At 37.9% G+C, this 21,404-nt stretch overlaps 1 protein-coding gene across 2 annotated transcripts in view; it reads right to left on the bottom strand.

Annotated features, from left to right (window-relative positions):
* Nucleotides 1-21,404, bottom strand: part of UNC5C (unc-5 netrin receptor C) — a 370,938-nt gene that overhangs the window by 155,677 nt on the left and 193,857 nt on the right. For both annotated transcript variants that reach the window (XM_045570659.1, XM_045570666.1), the window contains exon 2: nucleotides 6,923-7,144. In XM_045570659.1, coding sequence (XP_045426615.1) covers nucleotides 6,923-7,144 — 222 coding nt within the window. The remainder of the gene's footprint in view (nucleotides 1-6,922; nucleotides 7,145-21,404) is intronic.

Raw genomic sequence — 21,404 nt, 5'->3', positions numbered from 1 at the left:
AGATAAAGCGGAGATGTCTATTTTTGGTGATGGAGTGGAGATAAGAGGCATATGAGAGAGAAATACAAGAGGAGAAAGAATATCAATTGTGCCATTCCTGCAATAAACAGGGAACTGAGTGAGCACAGCGTATTTGTGAGAACTCCATTTTGAGAAATGCAGTTCACTTAAATTTGTGCCCATTTATAACTTTGCCTCATCAATTTCTTTCCCTGTCAGGGCTCACCTTTTGTTATTTAGACAAATGTTAAATACACTCAAGAATAAAAATAATCAAAACATAAGCAGTATCTTAAGTTATTACATTGAAGAATCACAAAAGACCATATTTGGGAAACCTGATATAAGGCAAGAAAGACAGAGGAAAACATGAAAGATAAAAGTTTAGCTGAGCCAAAACTGGTTTGGCTCAGCAGATAGAGTATCAGCCTGCAGACTGAAAGGTCCCAGGTTTGATTCAGGTCAAGGGCATGTACCTTGGTTGTGGGCATATCCCCAGTAGGGGGTGTGCAGGAGGCAGCTGATCAATGTTTTTGACTATCTATCTCCCTTCCTCTCTGTAAAAAATCAATAAAATACATTTTTTTTTAAAGTTTAACTGACATACTGAATCAGATTTTCTTTTCCTAAGGAAAGTGCTCATTATATTACACTAGAGGCCTGGTGCATGAATTTGTGCACCAGTGGGGTCCCTCAGCCTGGTCTGTGGGATCAGGCTGAAACTAGCTCTCTGACATCTCCTGAGGATTTCTGGATTGTGAGAGGGCACAGGCCAGGTTGAGGAACTCCACAGTGCATGATTGGTTGGGACCAAGGAAAGATACAGGAAGTTGGCCAGCCAGGAGGGGCTTCAGAAGGGCTCCAGGGTGTGTCTGGCCTGTCCCACTCAGTCCTGATCTGCCTGATCCCAAGCAAACTAACCTACTAGTTGGAGTGCCTGCCCCCTGGTGGTCACTGCACATTATAGTGAGCAGTTGAGTGGCCTTAGCATATCATTAGCATATTACGCTTTGATTGGTTGAATGGCCAACCAGTTGGCCGGTCACTTAGCATTTTGGGGTTTTATTATATATAACTAGAGGCCCACTGCATGAGGGTGGGGGGAAGGTGTCCCTCAGCTCAGCCTGTGTCCTCTTGCAATCTGGGACCCCTTGAGTAGGGTCCTAGGCTGCCACTGCTTGCCATCTGTGTGGTGCTACCTCCCCATCCACATCACCGGTTGCTTCCCTCTGTGGGTGACAGGCATGGGGTGTGATCTCTTGGCTGGCCTGGGCTTTCTTCTGCAGGGCAATTGCAGGCTGGCCTCGCACACTCACCAAGGTGTCACTTGCCAGTGGCCTGAGCCTCCTTCTGTGGGGCGATCAATTGTGGGGCCCCCAGATTGATCGCCCCACAGAGGGAGGCCCCACCAACCTCCCACAGCACTGCCAGCTAGGTGGCCTGGGCCTCCTCTGTGGCCACCAGCTGAGTAGCCTGGGCTTCCCCTGATCGATGGCCCAGTAGAGAGAGGCCCTGCTCCGTGATTGATCACTGTGCAGAGGGTGGCCTGGCTCTCCCTCTGCAGAGCAACCATGGGGCGATGACGAGGCCCCTCCTACCAATCGCTTAGCACCCACTTAGGCTGGCCTGGCGCCAGTGTGTGTCATTGCATGGTCAACTGGAAGGTCATTCTGCTGTTCAGTCAATTTGCATATTGTGCTTTTATTATTATAGCTTTTTTTTCTTTCTTCTTTTTTTTCTTTTTGTCTGGTCTGTGCATAGTAGTTTGGGCAGAATTTAGGGAGACAATGGATAAAAGGGCTAAGAGGAAGGGCTTTGAAATCAGAGTTCACTTCCTGCCTCTGTCCCCTCTTACCTGTGTGAGCTGGGCTAGTTTATCCTGATGAGCCCCAGTATTCTCATTTACAAACAAAACCTAAAATTATATGATGCAATTGTTGTGGTGACTAAATGACCTAATATGTGTAAGGCATCCAGCATAAAGCTTGGCACTCATTTTATTGTTGTTGTGCTGCTCCTATTGATAACATTCTGCTACTGTGGGATGTAAAGGGAAAATCCTTCTAAACGCCCTTGCTTCTTCATGGAGGGGCAATAGTTGCTTTTTGATGATAAATCTTAGGTACCCTGGAAACAAGGGTTGAAAAGACTTTAAGTAAATAGAAAGCAAGCAAGCAGCCAAGCCTGAGTTTTTCTTAAAAATGTAACCTTAAATTTTTAAACAGATCAAGATTTCAATGGAACTCTGAAGAGACATAGTTATCTATTAGTATATTACCAAATCAAGAGCTTCTGCATATTGAAAATTTCTAAAACATCTAATCTGCTTTCCCCTTTTCTGTTTCTACTATTACATATTTGCAAGAAATGCAAATGTTGTTGAAGTGATGGAAAGGCAAACAATACCAGTAATGAATGAACTTGAATCAGTACATTTTATGATCAGTGGTATAGCTTTGCTCAATGAGTAAAATAATTGTTTGCTTCATACTTCAGAACAAGTGAGTCCATTTAATATTCTTTATTTAAAGGGAGTCATTCTGTGAGTTGGAGAAGAACTGGCATTATTATTCTGTAGTTTTTCAGTGTGAAGTTATCTTTGATGAGGATATATTTGAATGCAGTTGATTATTTTTCAGCTGCAAGGCAATATATACGATTGCCACTAAACATGCTTTCAATATCATTATTCTAAAGTGGAGATATCTATAAAAATTAATTGGTTTGCAATGACTTCTCTCTGTCCTGTCATCTGAGAACCAATTTGATTTGTTAAATACCAAGAAGATTTCTCCAATTTGTAATGTATTTCAAGACTAAATGTATTCTAAGATGTCTTGTGATTAAGAATCATTAAGACCCCAACAAAACTATAATCAGATTGTTTTAAGTGGAGATTTGAGGATCAAATTTTCAGGTGTATCCAGCTTCAGAAGAAAAAAACAAAACAAAAACAAACCAATAAAACCAAGCAGTTCAATTTCAATAAAGTATTTGATTTCACAGAAAAGCAAAGAGCTTTAAATATTAGAGACCTACACATATCCCCCAATACTGTAGAGATTGGAGATTTATAATAGCAGGCAAAGAGATGCAATAAAGTGCTTTGGGCTTATCCCTTTTCACCCAGGTTTCATTATTTATTATGAAAATAACACATTCACAGAATTGGAAAACAAGAATAAAATAAACTTCCTATCACCCCAGATTCTAAGCTGCCAACTACTTGTTATAATTCTTAAGAAAATCTCAACACATAGGCAAATGTATGTGTATCCTCTTACCTACATAATGAGGAAATATACACAATTCTATACTTCAGTTTTCACTTAAAATGTTATCTGAGAGATTTTACTACAGTTTTATATGTGGAGAAACCTCATTGCTTTAAAAAGTGTCATAGTATTCCAGCCTAGGAATGAACAAACAGCCTTTGATACAGTACTGTAACAAGGGTATAATGGACAACCTTGCATGCAATCTTTTATCTTTAGACTGTCTAAATTTGTAATTAGTGAAGAAAAGATATATATATATATATATATATATATATATATATATATATATATATTTAAATATTGATAGATATTTTCAAACTTCCTTCAAAAAAGTTGTACCAATCTTATCAATAAGGTATGAGATATTCTCTATCCACTCCTTCAGCATTGTATACTTAATGCCTGTTTCGATCTGGACAGCATCTCCTTAGATGCCTGGTAATCATTTGCATTTCCCCCTGTATCTCCATGTTCAAACTCTGCTGAATTTTCTAATAGGTTGCTGATCTTTTGATTAAATATTTTTCCAGAGAGGGAGGAATGTTGAAGGGCTGGATGGAAAAGGCAAATGGATTAAGCAAAACAAACAAACAAAAACCCACATAAATATAAACAACAGTATGGCTAATATCAGAGGGAAAGGAGGTTAGAGGGAGGTAGAAGAGGGTCAGGGGAGGATAAATGGGAACAGAAGGAGACTTGACTTGGGTGAACACATAGTACAATATACAGATGATGTACTGTAAAATTGTGCACCTGAAACCTGTGTACTTTTATTAGCCAATATCACCCCAATCCTATATAATAAAAGCATGGTGTGCAAATTGTCTCCTCTACTGGAGTTCTGGGAGTTTGACCAGTGGGCACACAGGGCCAGCCAGGGGAAGGGAGGGAGTACCCAGCCAGCAGCTGTTTGGGACCCTGCGAGTGCATTAATTTCATGCATGGGGTCTCTAGTAAATTTAATAGAAAAGAGAGATAGTTATATGTTAATTAAATTAGCCCTTTGATTTATGTATGTTCACAGATATAACCAGGTGTTTTTTGTATGCTTGTTTTAGGTGTTTTTGTTTGTTTATTTGTTTGTTTGCTTTGCTTTTTGCAGACGGAGAGTCTGTACCTTGGCTTTGTGGTTTTCTTTGGATGTTCAAATTAATAATCTATAATAATAAAAGGGCAATACGCTAATTAGACAAGAAGTCATTCCTAACAAAGCTGGGGCCAGAAAGGAGCCAGCCTGGGTCTCAGGTATCTGCCAGTGGCCAAAGGAGGGAAGACTGGGTCCTGGGTTCCAGAGGAAAGCAGTGCCAACAGTCAGGGGAAGGAAGGCCTACTCTTGCATGAATGTTTGTGCATTGGGTCGCTAGTGCTTTCTCATAAGGCTTCTCCATGTTATCTTCATTAAAAAGGCTTTGTCCACCACTGAAACCGATCAGCCAACCAACCAACCAATTGAATTTGTCTCCTAGTGATGATGGTGGTAATGATGACATTAAAGCCCTAAAATCTATAATTTATTTTAAATAGATTTTTATTGATTTCAGAAATGAAGGGAGAGGGAGAGAGCAATAGAAACATCAATGATGAGACAGAATCATTGATCAGCTGCCTCTGACTCTCCCTACACCGGGTTTTGAGGCCAGAACCCAGCAAGCATCCTGACCAGAAATTAAATTGTGACCTTTTTTACTTTTCCACCTGCTTACCTTGTGGGTTGAAAAATCATCTTTATTGCATTGTAAAATGTCTTAGAAGTTTGAGTATTCTCTGGTCAGACATTCTCAATATCAAAGTATTTTTGTTTTTATTTTGAAAACTAGAGGCCCAGTGCATGGAATTCATGCATGGGTAGGGGTCTTCTGGCTCCAGCTGGGGCCTTCCTTCATTCTATGCTGCCAGCTGTCATAGTGAGCAATTGAACTCCATATCTCCCAGTGGAATTCCTCAGGGGTCACTTTACATATTAGTCATATATATATATATATATATATATATATATATATATATATATATATTTCTATGTAGACATTTTCATTAATTTAGAAAAAAAAAAGCCTAAATATGTTTGTGACTCTCATTTTAGCTTTTATGATTTCCTTCTTTTCTTATTACCATTAAAACTTCTGTGTTTGAAATCTGTACAAATAAATGAGCTAAAACAAATAAAACTCAATTCACTTGAGATTTTGAAGACATCTGGTGCAGTTATTTTCTGAGTAATTAGCCAAGAGGTGGGACAGTTCCCTAAAGTCAGCTACTGTAGAGTTGGCTACCCAGTCATTTCTGTAGTCATCAGCTCGCATGCAGTGAGCAATCGATTCACAAATTGACAAACAATGGCATAGAGCTGCCACCTGAGTTTTCTCAGTCCATTTGTGTTACAGAAATATATGCCTCACATGTGTTTTAGAAAGATGAGTCTTCTCAGCCTGCCGACAGTCTATTTCGTTATGTCCCATCACCTCAATATACTCTTTATGTTGTAAGAGACATTGAAAGTGGACCCCCCTCAAGTGTTGGTCTTTGTTTGCCCTTGGTTAATCCCATATTTGGATACAAATATGATCAATTAAATTTTTGAAAATATATATCCATATTTAATAATGAAAATGAAGATATTTCAATGCTTCCACGTTTGTTATATATGGCACTCTTTAGCTTGGAAATATGGATCAGTGAAGTTTCAATATTTAAAATACATGTCTTCATCTTATAAAATCATAGATCTGGAAGTAATCCGAAAGTTCACATTGTTATTCTCCCTACTGGAAAACAAAAACACTTAAACCACTGCAGAAAGATATGTATCTTTCCAATTTAAAATAACTCTAGGAGATTCCACAACTCTCTTAAGTTTCCCACTGTGGAGTAAATAATTGCTATCAAGAAAGTTTCCTTTATAGCCAATCTAAATTTCACAGGTTATTAAAATCAACTTTATCTTCTCTATGCTTTTATTATTACTGTTAATAATATGTACAGAGCAATGCAAGCAGGAGTTTTAAGGATGCCAGGAGCAAAGATACGCTGATCAAGATGCATCTTGATAGATGGTGACTGCACTCACCGTTGCTCCTCTTTTCAATCTATCCTACCTCTATTCTCAACCACTCTCTATTCTCAATCACCCTCAGTTTAACTTTAGCTAAGCTAAATTATTAGGATTCATTCTTGAGATGTAAGTTAAGAATATAGGATACTTTGAATCTATAACATTTTAGATTGTTTGAAAAAATATAAGGAGAAATTATCCATGTGAATTAACATTAGAGAGTCATGTACAGAAGTACAATTTATCCAGAGTTGAATATATTCCACAATCACAGGCTATTTAGACCTGACACCAGTCTTGACACAAAAGTGAAATCGAACAGCATCTTTCACTAAGGCATTTGCCACTTCTTTAGTCTATTAATTTTCATTATTTATCTTAGCATGAACCGTGTTTTAGTTCCATGTAATTCAACAGTAATCAAGTCAAGACTTATCACATTTTTCTTTGCAATGCATGAAAGATCACCAAATATTCAAACTTTTGGCCAAAGAATAACACAATTTTTGTTTTACTAATTCAAAGGACAGCATGACATGCTAAAGTAGTAAGTGGATCTGAAATAGTAGTCCTAATGCAATGGCAAACTTACCAGAGGTTTCATCTACTCTCTCATCTACTATGTGGTCCTTCTGATGAACCCACTCACTGTTGCACTTGAAGTAGATCTGGGTGGCGGGGCTGGCTTTACAATACAGATTCACAGGCTTGTTCTTCACAATATAAGCTTCTTCAGGCTCGATCAAGAAGTGTGGCAAAGGTTCCGGGGGGTCAGATGGAAAAGTTTCTGGCAGTTCATGAAAAAAGTCATCATCTGGTAAAACAACAAGAAAGTAGAAAATGTTCAAAATATAGTAAACACCTGCATTTTACTTGTCACATGCTTAAAAATAATGCATTGTAATCTAATTAAGCAATTTGAATGATTGCTATGCACAGGCAGTACACTAGGTCTGTTGACTGGCTACTCAACTAAGGATTTAGATTATTCTCAATTTTAGGCATGGCAGAACTCAACATCGGGGAGAACAAATGTCTTGCCCTCAGCACAAAGGTAGGAAATAGCAGAAATGCCATCCTGACCCAGGTTTGTCTTCCGCTAGAACTGTGATCTTCCAGCTAGAGTACCACACCTCCCACTACACAGTGTTACCCTTGAGGGTTGATAAGAGCAAAAGCAAATTTTGAAAAATCCTTTTGAAAAGTACAAGCTTCATAGGTAAATCTTTGCAAGGAGCTGAGAAGAAATATTAGAAACATGAATTAAGGGTCAAATCTACCATTATTTTTAAAAATGCACCACATGACATATTCATTCATTCAACCACAAATATTTATTGAGTTCAGAATTATGCTAAGTACTAGAAATATAGATGATAACTTCAACCCAGGCAACAGGAGAGCCACAAAAGAACCTAGAATCAAGCAATACTGCTTAATCTTAATTTTAAACTACACCTCAAATATCATATGTGATATATGAGTAATCAAACCTATTTTCATTATATTACTAAATATTATTATGAAGAACAATAGTCTCATTTTTATATCACTGAAAATTTTCAAGCATATTGCTGTCACATGCTATTCCAACATTGATGAATATGCAAAACCTAAAACCCTTGAGATATTTGCACATTTGAAGGTACATTCTCTTTTAATCTGGGTTACCCATAATTCCAAAATAAAAAAATAATAATATAAGTGCCTTAAAAAAATCCTATTACATCTCATGAAAGTGAAATTAAAAACAAATAGTCTTCCAGCCCAGCCCGTGTGGCTCAGTGGATTGAGTGTCATTCCATGCACCAAGAGGTCATTGGCTTGATTCCTGATCAGAGCACATGCCTGGATTGTGGGCTCGTTTCCCAATAGGGGAGATTCAGGAGGTAGCAATTGATATTTCTCGTCAATGTTTCTCTATCTTCTCTCCCTCTCCCTTACGCTCTCTCTCTAAAATCAATAAAAAATGTATTTTTTAAAGAGAAGTCTCCCCATACACTATAAATAAGTTAAGTCTAATATAATAATTCTCTTCTTCTGAGGGACAGAGGAGACTAAATTTATTATTAATTCTCTATGTTTATTAAGCACCCCAGGCTATATGTAAATTTAAAACTCTGAGGTCAAAATTAAAAGTTTTTACAAGTCCTATTTAGTATGCATACTCAGTAGCAAATAAAGGGCATGGTATTGGTAAAGACTGATTGCTCAGATGTTACCTTGAATCTCTCATTTCATCGGGCACTCAGTTGTTGACCTGTTTTGGCTGACAGCCATTGACTATGTGGATGCTTGTCCACTAAGGACCCTGGCCTGGACTTTTCATGTAGATCATGGGATAGCTGTCAATCAGTAATGTACCCAGTCTTTGCCTATTTGTTTGGCAGTAAAAATTGGCTTTACTTGCATCACAGACAAAACTAGCTTTCAAAGCTGCTCTATAATGATAAATTCCTGACACTGGATGTCAATGACATTCCCTGTGGCTAGCTTCCTTTCTCACTTTAGTTTTTTAATTTGCTTTCTTTAGGCACAGCATCATTTCTGGTTTTTCTATTGTTCAACAGCAGGATCCAAACTGTTAGAGAACCACAGGATAACTTTGCCTCTGTCAATTTTAGCTGCTTTGGTCAATATGCAAGAACACTCAAAACTGCTTAAACAAACAATAGTTCAGAAAGGCATAGGAATGGGGAGTTGAGGTATTAGATCCATCAGCACGGAGCTGATGTCTTGAAGGCATTGTTCAATTTTTTTCTTTTGAAGCACTTCCTGTTGTATGTAATGACAGACTGCAGATAATCAATAAAGCTTTATAAAATATCAGACTCCAATTCTGTAAAATGTTAGCTATTGTTTTTAATTATTGTTCATAAAGGCAGAGGGTCAATTATATTTATTTATACTATTGGTATATGTTCAGACACATAAGAACTTGCACATGCCTTCCATAATAATATATTTATTTAGGTATGCAAAATATAAAAAGCCTTCCAAGTCATTGATTTAGAAGGTGAGACTTGTTCCTTTAGAAGGAATGATGATTACAAGACATCTGAAGGTTATATATCTCCTGATAGTATTCAATAATGTAACAAAAGTACTTATACATTTACATTCTACAGAAAGATAGAGAGGCACTAAACATTGATTACCCTGTCTTGCCAAAGTATGTATTTCTTTTTTCTTATTATTTACTGTAAACTACTGTGAGTCCTAAGGAAAGCTGAGGAAGCCACACATATGTCTTCAAGTCAAAAGAGACACTGTTAAGTTCAGGGGGGGAAAAGTAATTATTCAATAATGTACTTTTAAAAAAAATATGGACAAACTAACTTTGTATTTCCTTAATTTTGGGTTTTAAGACAAAAGGATTACTACAAGTAAAGAAAAATAATTTCTATGTCTCGGTACGAGGCTTTATAAGGTGTTGATTTTTCAATGTGCTTACTAACATTTAAGGTGCAAGTTATAATAGGATTTCTATCATTTGAAATGTTTTCGTCATATAGTAAATCCAGTGTTTCTTTTGCATATCATTCTAGCTCTGCAGGAATCTCATGCCTTAAATTTGATCTAGAAAGATACGTTAACTAACCACAGCATATTAGCTTATTAATATTTCTTATAATATGCATACAGTATATTTAAGTCTATGCTCTAGTTCCGAGTTTGGCAAGCTGCAGCTCACAAGCCACATGCGGGCTCTTTGGCCCATTGAGTGTGGCTCTTTCACAAGTTACCATGGACTGGGTGAGTCTATTTTGAAGAAGTGGTATTAGAAGAAGTTAAAAAAATTTGGCCCTCAAAAGAAATGTCAATTGTTGTACTGTTGATATTTGGCTCTATTGACTAATGGGTTTGCCAACCACTGCTCTAGATGAATATGACACATAATTTCTAGTACTTAATTCAGGTGTTGGGAATGAAATTTATGAAGATAATTTTTGAGATTCTGTGTCAGTAAGGTATGTATTGTGGAAGAGATATAACAAAAGGCAAATGGGCTGTTCAGGAATCTCTCACTTCTTCATTCACCACTGTTAGCCTGGATACCCTGCCCAACCATGGAAATCGGCCCAGATAACTGCTCCCCAGCCTTCAGGTTAAGCCTGCTAAGTGAACACTTTCCTTGCTTTAGACAAACATGGTGTGAGCATTAAATTTAAAATGGTATTTCAGAAATTGTATTTTTATGAAATGTACTCTGGAATTTTTTTCTAGAGTAAGTTTTAAAAATCAAACAAGCAACCCAATTCTCTTCAACTGAACATATAAAGGAAAACTTCTGAGTGTTTAAATAACCAGCATGGTTACATCTATATGTATTTATCAAGGAAAAAATGACCCTAGCTAAATGCCATTTGTATTTAGCAAGACAAAAAGGACCATGTACAAATTCCTCTTCAGGGACACTTAGTTCCTCTGCATTATGCATTTGCCTGGCGCATATGTGGAAGAATCTACTTCTCAGTTTTTGCAGCCAGTTTTATGAAACTATTCCCAATTTTCAAAAGCCAGAACTATACAGAAACAAGGTCTTCACACTAGAATAAATGCTCTTTGAAGGCGGAGACTATGTTGTTTTCATGTTTACTTTCCATAAGTCTGGCATAGTACCGGGCACACTACCGCAGGTCAATAAAAATCTTGTAGAAGCATAAATATTATGACAACTTTGATCATTCCTAAAAGATTCACAAGATATTTTAGAGCTTAGAATGCCTCAAATTTGCCAAGACCAGTTTGACTCAGTGGATAGAACATTGGCCTGCAGACTGAAGGGTCCCAGGTTCGATTCTGGTCAAGGGCATGTACCTTGGTTGCGGGCACATCCCCAGTGGGTGTGCAGGAGGCAGCTGATCGATGTTTCTGACCCTCTATTTCTCTCCCTTCCTCTCTGTAAAAAATCAATAAAAGATATATTAAAAAAAGAATGCCTCAAATTCAGTACAAATATAGTATTATAACAATAACATCTACAAACTAACTGGCTATGAAATTTGTGTGGCCCACTGCAGAGTGAAAATCCGGGAAACCTTGTTAAAAATGTATTAAGAATTCAGAGGTAATGATGACAGAGCATTACATCTCACTCAAGTCCTGGGTGACAGGACTGGCCCCAAAGCCCAGAAGCTAGCTCTGTCTGCAATGTCAGTTACTGTGCCTTCTACTTCCCAAGATGTCTGAGAAATGACATTATATCTCTGTTAGTGAATATTCATTTTGGAATGCATTTGGTATTTCTCAGGTTCTTAATGGTGATTAGATGTTTTCTGGAAGAAGACATGGCTTTTCAAAGTATGAAACTGAGACTCCAATCAATTCTCTAAGCATGGGTGTCTGCAATGGTGTGCAAGTGAAAGCGTGCGGTTTTATCTGTTCATCTTTTCCTTTTGGATGTACCTGAGTGCCCATCTTGAGCCTGATCCAAAACAAGAAATCCCTGCCCTACTGAGGGAAACTCTGTCAAGTCACTAGGGGACTGTAATACAAGGAATAATGAGCTTGGAGAGTCTTCTTTGAACTGTTTACTAAGATCAGTTCGTTGCATGAACTTCATTTTATTGTACTAGTAAGCCAACTTTCTGATATTAAGATCGTGCTGAAAACCTGGATGCTATAAAATAATGATTTAATTTTTAAGTAGGCAGAACATTGAGTACTTCCTATTACCACTTTATTTCTTTAAAAAATATATATATATTTTTTTATTTCAGAGAAAAAGGGAGAGAGAAAGAAAGGTAGAAAGATCAATGATGAGAGAGAATTATTGATTGGCTGCCTCCTGCACGCCCCTACTGGGGTCAAGCCCACAACCCAGGCATGAGCCCTCGACCGGAATCGAACCCAGGACCCTAAGTCTGCAGTCTAATGCTCAATCCATTGAGCCAAACCAGGTAGGGCAACTTTATTTCTTAATAAAAACATCTGAGCCCAAACTGGTTTGGCTCAGTGGATAGAGCGTCGGCCTGTGGACTGATTGGTCCCGGGTTCTTTTCTGGTCAGGGGCATGTACCTTGGTTGTGAGCACATCCCCAGTAGGGGCTGTGCAGGAGCTGATCGATGATTCTCTCTCATCGATGTTTCTAACTCTATCCTTCTCTCTTCCTCTCTGTAAAAAATCAATAAAATATATTAAAAAAACAAAACAAAACAACAACAACAAAAACATCTGAAGAGGCTTCCAAAGTCTTCGGGTGATCATAGGAATTCAATGTGTATTCCAAATTTTTGCACTGGGGGGGTGGGGGGGTAGGGAAGGGCACTAAGCTGTCAGTCGGACAACCTTAGTGCTGCCATGGAGGTGCATAAAGGCACACTCAGATGCTGGCATTGACTACATGATGCTATTTGGGCAAAATGACTGATTAATTACATTGCTACAATAAATACATTTTCTACATGAAGTTCATTCAAGTTAACAAATTAAGTTTTCTGAGTTGACTTTGTGTTGTACATTGAATTCAGTATTAACTTCACGCTATCATTGTGTGTGTGTGTTTTTTTTTTTGAATTTAGATATAGATAACATAATTATTCATTTTGCTCTCCTCTAATACTTGACTTAACTTCCTACTATTACTCAATAGTGCTATTGGCATTGTAATCTAGAAATCAGGTAAATCTCAGTATTTCCTTTCTGTTATTGCACACAGCCTTTTGTTTGGTCATTTATATACAAGAAAAGAAAGCTTTGCACCGGCATTATTTTTATAGACTTTCATTGCACCTAATTCTCGACAGGAAAATATTGTGCTAGGCACATCCATCTAGGAAGCTTTGGTTGCTGGTTTTATATGCTATATATCAAACCTTAATTTTCATCAACTTAATACACAAGTTTCTGTATTTCAGAATCATAAGACTTAAACTATTATTGCTTATATCATAAAATATAGGACTATTATCTCTTTGTCAGAGACCTGAAACATATTCTGCTGAAATGGAATTTACTTCCAAATGATTCAAGAGCAATTTAAAATGAATGACTGCAAAGCTAATTTTATCTGCATTTGGCTGCCCATCCATCAGAGAGATAATTCATGATATATTATAACAAAAGGCAGCTGGAATTAACTATTTGAATGAGACTCCAGCTTATTTTTTTTTTAATATTTTGATTAAAATATCCTTTGGAAGACAAAGACTATGGTCTATATTTCAAGCAACATATTAATGGATTCATCATTTAAATTTAAGTAGCTGAATATATAATGCCTTAAATGTATTGTGCAATTTGGAGATACTGAATTATTTCCAACTTCACAAGAAAAAAAAAAAAACTTTTCTGCTTTTAAAGAGACACTTTCTAAGACATGTTTATATATTATTCATGGTGACATGAAGTCAGCACACTATCTGACATGCACTTACCCATGAACCTGAGGCACATCCTTCTGTCTCAGTTTCTCCTTCTGCCCCAGTTTAGGACTTTATGATCTCTGACTTTTACTAATATAACATTTTTCTATGGTTTTCCTGCCTATCCTCTCTACTTCTGCCATGTATATATATTGTCTCTTAGGAAAGTTTTTCAACAATTTATTTACTCTCTCTCTCAAGTAATTTAACAAATACAATATAAAGGAAGATGGCAAGATTTTTTTTTTCTTTCAGATTAGCTCAAAAAATATTGAATGATTGATGTGGGGTTAAGGCAATGTGAACTTCTATATACTGGCTACGGTGTAAATTGGTATTATAGTAGAGATAATTTACAATATAAATAAAAATTAAATCTCCACATATCTCCAACTAGGTTATCCTCCTAATATGCACTAACCACTAAGGAACAGACACTCTGACCGGTAGGATAACTTGCTGCTTGGATCCAGCCAATCAGGACTGAATGAGAAGGGATGGACATGCCCTGAAACCCTCCCATGGTCCTTCTCTGACTGGCTAACCTTCTGTGTCCCTCCCTGGCCCCTATCATGTATCAGTAGGGTTCCTTGGGTTGGACTATGCCCTCTCGCAATCTGGGCACCTCAGGGGATGTTAGAGAGTCAGTTTCACCTGATGGTGGAACAACCAGTTGCTATGAAGCACACTGACCACCAGGGGGCAGACGCTCAATGCAGGAGCTGTCCCCCTGGTGGTCAATGTGCGCCTACAGGGGGAGCGCTGCTCAGCCAGAAGTCGGGCGATGGCTGGTGAGTGCAGAGGTGGTGGCGGAAGCCTCTTCTGCCCCCATGGCAGCACTAAAAATGTCCAACTCACAGCTCCCCCCCTCCCCAGAATGCAAGAATTTTGTGCACTGAGCTTCTAGAATAGTACTTGACATGCACTTTTAAAGTGCTTTAATTTTAGGATATTAGAAAGATTTGCTAAGATGTGTAGAGACTTAAATAGTGAGTTAAGAAAAAGTTCTACCATTTTCTTACTCTCTATTAATAGTTAGAGCTACAAATCCTGTACTCTTATTATGAACTTCAGGAATCTGAAGAACAAAACAAGTTCAGAAGAAAATTATAAAAATTAAGCAATTATCAGTAGATTAATCAGACAGCATAAACTTATGGGTAACTCTAGTTAACTAAAAGAATGATTTATAGTTTAAGAGAATCAAAGATTTACAAATTCAATATTATAATATATTCATAGGACACATGCTGATTTCTTTCATAGGAAACTCTGTGATGGTCAGTTTCATCTGCCAACTTGGCCAGGAACACATTTCCTGGCTGTCCAAGCAAACAGTAAGCTAGGTGTTGCTGTGGAGGTGTTTTGTGGATATGATTAAGTCCATAATTGGTATGTTAAGCACAATAAGCCAGTCAGAGAAAGACAAGTATCACTCACTCATATGTGGAATCTAATGAACAAAATAAATTGATGAATAAAATAGATGCAGAGACATAGAAACATGGAACAGACTGCAGATTCTCAGAGGGAAGGCAAAGATGGGTGAGTGGGAGGAGAAAGATTAAAGAATTTATATACATGACCCATGTTTGGGGGACAGATGTGAGGTGGAGGGGACCAATGGGGAAAATGGGACATCTGTAGTACTTTCAATAAAGATACATTAAAAAAAAAACACTGAAAAAAGACATTATCCGAGATAGTCTCTATGTGTCTCATTTCAGAAGCTGAAAGCACAGATCAGTGTTTGATTGAATAACCAGCAACAGCAGCCTCGCCATGTTAAAAGTGCCATCATACTTCTTACAACTTCATTGCCATCCTGTTTCTTAACTCTTGCTCATGCTTCAGATATCAAACATCCCTTCCTCTAAATGTTTCCCCCTCAAAGTCCTGGACATTAGCCCCTGCTATCTTCTTCCTTTACTCTCAGCTCTTCTTGTTAATATTTCTCCCCCACTGCAAGGCAAGTTCAGAACATTAAAAACAATGTTCATCTTATTCATTTCTGTATAACTGATATGTAGCCCAGTGTCTGGCATGGATTTCACATTTCTTTTCCTTTCCATTTGAATTGCTCTCCCTAACAAAGTGCTGTACAATAGGATAGAAGTATATAGGGATTACTCTACCAATAGAAATCACGAGAAGAAATCTTTGGCCCTGGCTGGTGTGGCTCAGTGTGTTGAGCAGCATTCAGTACACTGGAAGATCTCGGGTTTGATTCTCAGTCAGGGCACATATCCAGGTTGCAGGTTCATCTCCCAGCATATTCCTATATTTCTTTCTCACATGGATGTTTCTCTCTCTATCCCCCACTGCTTTACTCTCTTTCTAAGATTAAAAAAATTCTTTGCACAAAATACAATAGAAACATACATTTTCACAAGGTGGTCCTTTAGTACTTATAAGTACAGAACCAGTTCCCACATTTAAAAAACAACAACAATTTACAACTATCTTCTACACAAGTATTAATACCATATATCACAAGGTGTACACAGCCTTGGCTTAAGAATATTCCCTCAGTAAATAATGAGTTTAATTTAAAACACGCTGTGAGTGGGAAATAATATGATGCATCTGATTACAGTGCCTCTTCAACCTCTTGGCCTCATTTGACACTTGACTTCAATGCTCCACTCCTTCCTTTTTAAAACTTTCTCCTCTCTCAGGGACTGTGCCTTAACACTAGATTGCTTCCTGTCTCACCTCTTTGACCTTTCTCTTTCTTCTTCGCTGCTTGAATACAGTTCAGCACTTACTAAGGTCCATTTCTTTAGTTTTTCTCTTGGGCATTTCATCCACAACACTAACTTCAATGATCAGATCATGTCACATGCACAAACTTCCACTCCCCGACCCCTACTTCTTAAAACCCTCAATGTCTTTGCATTGATTACAAATGAAACCAGACTCTTCACCTTTACCAAGGCCAACAAGGACCCACCTGGTCTGATGGGTGCTGGCTTCTCCCTATGTCTCATGAACTACCCTCCTGACCTTAGTTCTTCATTCTCAAGCAGACAGGCTGGTATTTACATCTTTGAACACACCAACCTCAGGGCATGTGCACTTGCTCTTCGTCCCTTTAGAAAAGATCTTCCCTTTCTTCTTGCCATTTAGGCTTAAGTTCAAGATGTCTTCTTGACAAAGTAAGATTCTTGGCCACCTACTCTCAGTCTCTCAGTGTTTCTCTCCAAGAACACATCATTCTATTTGATTCCTGATCACCTATCGCCATCTCCAATTAGCTTGTTCACTAAGTTAGTTGCTTATATTCTTTTTCCCTTCCACAAAACAACTTTCATGGGATGAGAAATTTTATCTATTTTTTTTTCAACAATAACCTCAGCATCAACATCAGATGAACATATCTTCACTCCAAAGCCAGCTTGTCCTTTTTGTTCAGCTCCATCCTGTTTCTTAACTGACTATATAATATCATTTTCATAGTGAACAGCTTTGAAGTCCTATTTCCCCATCTGATTGAATCCATCTACTTGTACAGCATTGCATTGTCTCCCTCACCATCAACCCTTATTCTCCTTTTCAACATTAGAACTCGATTTGTATTATTATAAGGACAATTATATTGATTATAAGCCCTTATATATTATAAGAGCCTTCTTACTGACTTGCCTTGATCTCGACTTTCCTCTCTTAATTCTATCTCTAACACTTTATTATATGACTGCTTCTAAATAGAAAGTGGAAATATAGCAGCTTCTGCTAGAAACTTTCTATTGTTTTTCTGAGAGAGTGGGAGGTGGAGGTAGAGAAAGAGTGAGATAGAGAAAGAGAGATGTGCGAGAGACATATCCACTGGCTGCCTCCTTCACACACCCCGCCTATGAGCAGGGAGCAAACCTGCAACCCAGGTACATGCCCTTGACTGGGAATTGAACCTGAGACCATATGCTCTAACCACTGGGAAACACCAGCCATGTCTTGATTACTGTCTTTTATAATAAATTCTCTGCCTTACTTGATCCATCATTTGTCAGAGTTGGTGCTATGATTACTATGTGCCAACCACTATCCTACAACATTTAATTTAAGCTAATAGCCAATGTTTAAAAACAAACAAACCCAAAGCCACTGTAACTTCATGGTTTTGGTAATGTTGCATGACACCAAAATGTCTGCAAATGTTTTTTAACAAAGACGAACATAAGAACCTTTATTAAAAATCATATCTTTAGCTGCTAGATCCCTGTGCATCGTTTCCATGTGGCATGTGATAACATTCATACTTTGTGATTTTTCTGGGAAGGGATTAAAGGATTAATTCTTCTTGAGTGAGGGTACTGATTGTGAACCAATATTTCCATTTTTTATCCTTTTTGATGGAGCAAATTTCCTTCTTCCGAAATGTACTGTTTTGAAGGATAACTGCCCAGTATCCTGAAGAAGATGGGAAGGGACTGACTCACCTTAATGCACCAGACAAGATGCGGGGATGGCTCATGTGTCACTTTTCAGGTCCCTGCCACTGGGAGTCACAGCAGCTGATGCCGGGTCACCAAAATATTAAACCTGAAGGCAGCACCCTCCTTCTCCACGTGTGACTTCACTTCTCCTTGACACTTTCCCCCCGAAACTCCTTTGGGCGCCTGGCCTTTCCTCCCTGCGTTAACCCCACAACTAATTAAAACTGGACAGCCTTCGGTGAACACAGTTTTCTCTCAAATTGTTCATTCAAAGCTCCCCCGCAGGCATTCTTTGTCACTTTGGCCCAACCTGCCATCTTTACATGAAGTTGAAAGAGATGAACTATTTTTATAAGATAAAAGAATATTTCAGGACCCAAGTCTACCTTAACGTTTCAGATAAAGATTAGATTTTGAAATATGACAAATGCTTCAGCATTTCTAGAAGTTTACAAGTAAACAAAAAGTTCCAAAGACTCTGGTCTCATGAAAGACAGCAAAACTTTTAAAAATGTATTCTTATGTTTATAACTATAATTAAATCCTGCAAAGACATCAAAAAGAGAATTAAGTAACCAGTGTAGCAGAGCTGATTCCTAATAAGTTTCTTTTGACAATCAGATTGAACTTCAGAATTGAGCAGCGATTGTAATATTATCAATTTAGAAAAAGACACAAATGAAGATCAAAGGAAATAAGGAAATAAGTCTGGGAATGTGGTATCACTTAAGTTTTTTTTTTTTTTGTTTTTTGTTTTTAACTGAGATAAAATTAAAATTTACCAAGTTGCTAGTACCATGTTTTACAAATAAACAGAAAATACTCATTTTATTTGGTTCGAAAATGTAAACATGGGGAGTGTAACTTTTGTTGTTGATAAGCAGGCTCAGCTCCAGGGCTAAAGAGTAAATGAGATTTACTGATAGGCTCTACCTACCTTCTCCTGGTTAAAGCCAGAGAAGTGTTTCTCAGTTCAGCAATTGCTACCTATCCAGTGTCTAAGAAGAGGTAAGGGAAGATTTCTATATAAAACTGTTTTTCTACATCGTTTAATAATATTTTATTGGCATTTTATTTTTCAGCTATCATGTGGAATACAACTTTTTAAAAATGGAAAGTGTTTTTTGCTGTTTTCTTTTTTTTTTATTGATTTAAGAGAGAAAGGAAGAGGGAGAGAGTGATAGAAACATCCATAATGAGAGAATCACTGATCGGCTGCTTCCTGCACAACCCCTTCCCGGGATCTAGCCCACAACTTTGGCATATGCCTTTGACCAGAATAGAACCCAAGACCCTTCGTTCCATGGGCCAACGCTCTACCCACTCAGAAAACATGCTAGGGCAGTATGCGTCTTTTTTATAATAAGCTCCCTATGTTTTTCATAGATGAAAATCTGTGTTTTGATAGTTTGAGTGTGAAAGGAGCCCAGGTTCTTCTGGCTTTGTGATCCTGAGAATGCTATAGGTGCTGCACTCCATAGCATGAAAACTTGTCTGTGAAGGACATTTTCTTACAGTGCTATTGTTAGAAACAGCATTTTAACAATGACAAAAACCAATAAATACTTTAAAAAGCTCTTACAAAAATGCCAGGTATCACATTAAGTACTTTATAATTTATTCCCTCCTTTAATTCTCACAACAGCAAATTTCATGATCTCATTGTAAAGATGAAAACAACAGAGGGACAGAGAGGCCAGCTAACTGCTCAATGGCCACACAGCTACGAAGGAGCAGAAATTTCTTTTGACTGTCACTCAGCACACAGACTTAGAGAACCACCTGATGAATAAGCAGCTCTGCAGAGTTTCTCAGGGTGGTACCAACATCTATTTATTAGCTCCAGGTCAAAACGAGTAATACACAGATGCTAATTTTTCAATATAAAATTCTGTACAATCTGTATGCACTATACTCTTCAGAGATCACAGTGGTATGTTCTCATTGCCCTTTTACTTGGTTTACTTTCTAACTTATTAGGCCTCCATGTTCCTAATAACTGCTTTAAAATACCTATAGAAGTTAGCCTCTAAGTCTCTAAGAAAAAAAGAGAATTTGCAATTCATTGTCCCCTATATGGAGGGGAACAATCAAACAGGAGTGACATGAATATGTGTAAGCAATCTGAAAACTGTTAACTGCCTCCCAGAATAAGGTATTAGCACTGTTTAAATTATTGTCATGCAAGTAAATAACAAGCTAAGACAATGTGCAAAAAGGATGTAAGGAAAGTATTCTCAGATACACAATACAACTCAACTGCAAAGTTTAACAACTTTTAGCTGTTATTTTTGACCCAAAATCTTAACTTGCATTTGAAGTGCTTCTTCTGAATACCAATGATATAAATAATGCTTAAGAAATAATATAAATGGAGACAGAGAAGGGTGGTTCGAATAAAGACAGGCACACCCAGGGTACAGCTCTGGGTATTTTTGTTAGAGGAGGTGGATTTCTTCAAACAGTATCAGTTTTCCTTTCACCAAGGTCTCTGTTTTGTCAAACCTCCAAAAAGAGAAATAGGAGTTGACAATCTTTACAAATATAAAGGAGGCCAGTGATTTGTGGCAGAGAAGAATAACAAGGTTTCCTCATGTTAAGAAGGTGTTTTATCAGAAATGCACTCAGGCCTAGAAAATCCAGGTCTCTGAGCACATGTGGTTCTTTTCAGGAATGCCTACCCTCCCTGTCTCCCACTTCAGCAAGCTTGGGAAGTGGAGAGCCATTCTGTGAATACAGCTCGTCCATTGACATGAGCAACATATCATTTTCCAAAGTTTGAGGGAGCCATGGATTGATTTCAGGGTTCACAGCAGGGCAGGGCAAGACATACAGCTCATGTGGCTTTCGGAAACAATATCAATTCATAGAGCTGTTTCAAGGTTTCCTGAAGATGTGATAAACTACTGGATTGGGTTACACGTTTCCTCCTGCAGGGACTATTTTATCCACTCCTCTCAGATAAGTCAGGCTGATTTGTTGTTTTCATGCTCTGTGTTTCTTTAAATCTACTTAAATAGGCAGGTTGATTTCAGGGCCGACCCCCTAACTCCCTTTTACTCAGTATGGGTTCAACTCAAGTTCTTGTGAAATCATTATCCTCCTCATACTTTCCAGACTGACGGCTCCACAAAGTGAATCCAAAAGTAAACAAAACTAAAGGAAAATAAAACATGGTCACCAGAGGAAGGATATGCGGTTCTGTGCACATGTGGATGCAGAATCAGGCAGCGTTCATGGAAATACAACCGATGCAGTGTGGGCTGCAAG

The sequence above is a fragment of the Pipistrellus kuhlii genome, unplaced genomic scaffold, assembly GCF_014108245.1.
Source record: "Pipistrellus kuhlii isolate mPipKuh1 unplaced genomic scaffold, mPipKuh1.p scaffold_m20_p_1, whole genome shotgun sequence".
Taxonomy (NCBI): Eukaryota; Metazoa; Chordata; class Mammalia; order Chiroptera; family Vespertilionidae; genus Pipistrellus; species Pipistrellus kuhlii.
This window is presented reverse-complemented; position numbering and strand designations above follow the sequence as displayed.